This window comes from Propithecus coquereli, unplaced genomic scaffold (genome assembly GCF_000956105.1).
Source record: "Propithecus coquereli isolate 6110/MARCELLA unplaced genomic scaffold, Pcoq_1.0 Scaffold3, whole genome shotgun sequence".
NCBI lineage: Eukaryota > Metazoa > Chordata > Mammalia > Primates > Indriidae > Propithecus > Propithecus coquereli.
Genome location: NW_012148618.1, coordinates 2,490,755 through 2,496,279, shown reverse-complemented (window position 1 = coordinate 2,496,279; position 5,525 = coordinate 2,490,755). Strand labels below are relative to the sequence as shown.

The following is a 5,525-nucleotide window of genomic DNA, read 5'->3' as shown; positions in this document are numbered from 1 at the left end:
GGACAGGAGGAGCAGTGATGGGGCAGCAACTGAAGGAGGAGTGAGCTGAAGTGAGTGCCCAGGGGACATGGCACACTTTGGGGACAGGAAGGGAAAGGAAATGGGAACCCAGCGTGACAGCAGAGGGCCTGCAGACACTAAAGCATGTGTCATAACCGAGACAGATGCAGGAGCAGTTACTTCTCTTCTTTCTCCACAGGAAACATGGTTCCAAAGCTGCTCCATTCCCGACTTTGTCTGCTTCTGCTGCTGGGGCTCATGGGAATGGTGGGCTCCTTCCATGCCCGACCTGCTGATTTAACCTGGGCTCAGTGGTTTCAAATCCAGCACATAAATATGACCCATGCCCGATGCAATAATGCAATGCTGGTAGTTAACGGTTACACAGGACGATGCAAAGGCCGGAATACTTTTCTTAATACAACTTACGCTGATGTAGTTAATGTTTGTGGTACCCCAAATACAACCTGTCCTACAAGCAAAAGTACAAATTGTCATAATAGTTCAGTCCAGGTGCCTTTAACCTATTGTAACCTCACAAGTCGACCAACTCCTATTGAAAACTGCAGATATGCACAGACACCAGCATGGAAGTTCTATATAGTTGCTTGTGACAGAAGATCTCCACGGGACACTCCCACATATCCAGTGGTTCCAGTTCACTTGGATGCAATCTTCTAAGCTGCTATGTCAGCACTTCATGTCATAGCTCATCTGTCAAGCTTCACTATCGTAGCCAAGATGCCATCCTTCCACGCACCCTGAGCATCAGCTTCTGTCCTCTCAGTCTGCAAACTCCTTGAAGCTTTCCTGAGCTCATGGGCCTTTTGGACCTTTCAATAAACTTCTTTGCAGAATCATCAAGGAGTCCCTTTGTGTCATTTTTGCCACTCTACTATCATTTAGTAACAACCTTCTCTAGAGACTTTTCCCTTCCTCTAGCCTGAGATTGGCGGGAAATAGACAGATGTGAAGATAAGAGACTCTGCATCATGAAGCAACACAGACTTAACCCTCTCTCTGCTTTAGGCCAAGAAGCTGAGTTCTCAGCTGGTATCTGCCAACTGACAAAGGCCCTGTCCTTGATCACACCTTAGTCATGCTTCTCTGAATCCTCTTCACAACTAGGTCCTTACCTTGAGCTTCAGAGTCCTTCCCCGTAGAGCTTCAGAGTCCTTCCCCGTAGAGTCCAGTTTTAACAGGAATCTTCCTAACTCAGCCTACTGTGAATCTCTCACCCTGCATAGCTGACCAAATTCCTCACCTCCCTCCAACCCCCATGTGATATCTGATCACCCTGGCCTGCCCTCAAACAAACAAACAAACAAACAAAAAATCCACTGTCTAAGTTCTTTATATGTCAGGAAAAAAAAGAAAAAAAAAATCCAGTGGAGTCCATTTAGCAATGATGTCACCAGCCTTGATATCTCCGCTTGGTAACCTTCCGTCCACCAACCCCCACACCCCACACACCAACCTATAACTTGTGTGTAGATCTCCACTTGTCCTAGTTGTATTCTGGAGTTGAGTCCAGTTTGACACTGAGGTCTCATTTACCCTATTGCGGTAGTCCCTGAGTAAGTCTGGTTTTGATGCTTTAACTATAGTCTAGCTCTGGTTTCCTCTGACATTATTTCCATCCCAAGAGATACAGGGACCCAGGAACAAATAGAAAATGAACATGTTTGATTCTGTCTGATTTATGAATCATAAATTTTATGATAGAATTGAACTTTAGAATACAAAATAGAAAAAAAAGGAAAGACAAAACCATAAGGAGGCTCTAAATACAGTGAAAGCAAAAGAAAAAAGGAAAAATTTAGCCTCAGTGATATTTCTTTTAAATGAGTGCATCAGTTTTTCATTCATTAGTAATTCTACTAGGGGTGAATCTAGGCTTTGACTCAGATCTGGAATGAGGTAAATTGTTCAGGCAACAATATGGACAGATTCTAGTACTGCCTGGAGGAGAAGTGGGCATCTTTCCCCACACCATCCATGTCCTGGGGAAGGGGGCAGCTGGACACCTGGTGGGAAGGGGAGGGAGGCAGACATGGAAGTGGGAGCTCTCACCATGGCCAGTCGTCTCCTGCCCACTCTGCCTCCACAGTTGTCCCCGATGGTGAGTCATCCCTTCATTGAAAACCTGTCAGGAAGGACACAGGCTCCAGGATCGGGGATTTGTAGACCCGAGAGACAAGAAGTGGATAATGAGAGCCCCCGCCCTGCCTCCTTTATAGGGCTGCACTCAGGAATCCATGAAAAACAGGAAGAGAAAGTCCCTTACAAGCTATGGACTGGTACAGCTTTCAAATGACTGTTCTGTTGACACAGTGGGTCTTCTTGGAGTGCCTCACTCAGAATACAGCAGAGATGCCATATCATCAAATAAGCATCTTTGTCCTTCAAGCTGAGATTCCCGACTTCCATTTTTCTGCTCTTCTTCCAGGTCCTCAGAAACAGTAACTTCCATTCCTCCCACCACTCCATAATCTCAGTAACTCTTGCTGTTATTAGGACCACAGACAGCAGCTGCATTTGAGCCTCTCCTCTGGAGGAGCCATTGGAGATTTTGCTTCTCCTGGGGGCAGAGGAGGGGGTGTCTGGGATTCAAGGATTTGCACAGGAAAACTGGGTTTGAGGCATTCCAGTGCTAGATAGAATCTGCTGACTTTAGGTAAAATAGGAAGTGGCATGAAGTGAAGTCACTCTTCCAACAACCTCAAAGCAGCAGAAGAGGGGGTGGGTCACTGCAAAGCTGGAGAGAGATGGAGTGAACTATCAGGGGTTCGCAACATCCCCAATAAAGATAAGGTTCCCTGGCCGACTGTGTTGCAAGAGATGAATGAAACAAAGACACAGAAACAGAAATAATATTTAAGAAAGGGAAAGAAACGGACTGCTAGCACTCTGGTGCCAAGGTGGCAGCGACTGAAACCCAGCATTTGCTTTTTAATCTCTTTGCCATGTTGCAAAATACAATGATCTCATGTGAAAAAATCATGGGATACAATGATCAAAGGTTTTGGGGCTCCCCCCAAAATCCCAAGGTGTCCTAGCTAATTTCCTTTTCATTTCTAGAAGTGAAAGACACATAATTCTTCAGTAGGTACAATCCTTTTGATCAAGGTAAACTAACTAATTTTATCCCAAGCTCAAGCTATGTACATGGATATCAATCTCTAACTTCAGTAGCTGTGACCCATTTGATCAAGGAACAAAGAAACTACATGCTTTCCACTGGGAGACTGGTTTTATATTAACTGAGGCATTGTTGAGAGAAAGGGAGAGAAGGAACTTGGCCCACTGTTCAAACAATGGAAGCCCTGAGACCCTTCTCCCCAGCTGACATATGGCAATCTACCTCTACAGCCATGAGAAGTTTTCTTGTCAGGCCACCCGTGGCTTTTCATGCATGAGACCCCTTAGGCTCTGAGGTTGGAGCATGCTTTGCTGTACTCCCAGATCGCTGATATATGTCCCCCAACTAGGCAGTTAACATCTGCCCTTATTTCAGGCTTCTGCTCAGGCAATTCCTTCTCCTCCTATCCTCTCACAGCCTCAGACATAGCATCATTAAGTCCCAGTGGTCTTAATCCCATCGCCTATGTTACCAGATCATGTGTCTCTTCCCAGCCAGGGATGCCACATCTCTAACACTCTAGACTAGAGGGATCACTCATCTGCCCCACGTCCTCCCACCCTGTGTCCTAATCCCCTCTCCTGTCATTCATTCATTCACTCATTCAGTCATCCAGCAGACATCTATTGAGCAGATACTGTGTTCCAGGCATGGTTCTACCAAGGTGACAGCGCAACAGAACAAGGACAGGTTGCTACTCTCCTGGTGCCACATTCTACTGGGATAAGAATAAATGTACAAAATTATTTTAAAGCATACAAAACTGTGTTAGGTGTCAGGAGGAAAATACACAGCACAGTACACAGAAAATTACACAGAGTATTACAATGTAGAGGTGCTGAATGTGTCATTGGAATGATAAAGCAGGGTGGAATCAGGAAAGAGGAATGAAATCTTAACATCATCAGAAACAGTGGGTCACCAGAGAAAGACAACAGGGCAGGGGTTGGGGGTGGGGAAATCATCCCAACACCAAGAAAAAGGGAGAGAGAAAGAATTCAGAGGTCCTGACATTGACAGAGGCTTGGCATATTAGTATAATAAAAGTTGGTCTGGCAGGACAAGAACACTTTAGTCACGAGTATTAATGATAGCGATTAATGAGGTTCAGACCCTTCACACCTGTGAAGTTGCAAGAAGAGTAAGTTCTTAGTGGGGCACAAGTTGAGCATGTTAAATATGAGAATAATGTGACCTAAAGATCAGTCTAGCTGCTGTGTGGAACAGGACTATTTGGGGTACGATATTATCGAACTGAACTGGAGTCTGCTCATCCCGTGCAGTGAAGCCAGATTTGCAGTGGGAGACAGGAGCATTTTATTGTATGTCGCCAAGTAAGCAGAACAGGCAGCTAACACTTAATATCTGAACTCCACAACGGCTTAGAAGGATGAGTTTTTAAAGGCAGGGGTACATTTCAGGAAAGTGAAGTTGTAAGCAAAATCATAAAACCAGTACATAGAGGTTATACATTGGTTTGGCTCAAAAAAGTGGGATACCTTGAAGCAGGGTCTTGCGGGTCAGAGGTGGATTCAGAGATTCATTGATTCCTCTAGGTGTGACTCTCTCCAGGACCCTCAGGAAGAAATTTAGAACAAAGAACAGCAGTCAGAGTGGTCTACCTGATAGCAGTTGGCATTTTCCATTTAGTGAGGATTTCTGAAAAACAACTCGAGAACATAATTTAAAATGTTATCTTTTAGTTTCTATAGGGAACCAAAATACCCTGTGACTCTGGCATACTTAGGAGACTATTGTTACTATCTTCTCTTTTACCAGGTTGCTCATCTTCTTTGCCATGCTAGGTATGTGCCCAGGATTTCCCTTGAAGGGACTCAAGCTTCTTTTAAGCTTCCATGCTTGAGGGTTCTGGCAGGCACCTAAGAGGAGTCCCTGCTCCATCTTAACAAGAGTGAAAGTGGGAATACCAGTCATGAGCTGACAGTATCCAGGCCAAATAACAGCACATAGACTAGGGTATTAGCAGGGACGTTGAAGAGAAGGTGCAGATTCAGAACAGATGTTCAAGGAAGAATCAACAGGCCCCAGTGGAGAACTGGAAGTTGAGGGAGAGGGAAACAGAGGAGTCTTCCAATATCAGTAAATCACATTATCATCCTCTCATGTTGCAGTCCCATCCTATTCCCCTCCCTGTATCCATGGCCTCCCTCCTGCCCCCTATACCTTCCGTACCCTCTTCCTGCCATTCCCATGCAGCTTCTCTTCCCCAGTCTCTATGCTGAGAATTGGGTTAAGATCAGAGGCAGTTGGTGGACCCAGAGCTCCCAGAGGGAAAGATGATCCAAAGCAGAGCAAAGAGGGTCCTGTGCTTGGCCATGGGGACACCCTGGCTGGCCTCACTACCTTTTCTGCAGTAGACATC

General features: G+C 45.4%; 1 protein-coding gene across 1 annotated transcript; it reads left to right on the top strand.

Moving 5' to 3' along the window:
• Positions 1–204: 204 nt before the first annotated feature.
• On the top strand, positions 205–681 carry LOC105814183 (non-secretory ribonuclease-like). Its single transcript, XM_012649087.1, has one exon. The coding sequence runs from the start codon at positions 205–207 to the stop codon at positions 679–681; it is 477 nt and encodes a 158-aa protein (XP_012504541.1).
• The last annotated feature ends 4,844 nt before the right edge of the window (positions 682–5,525 follow it).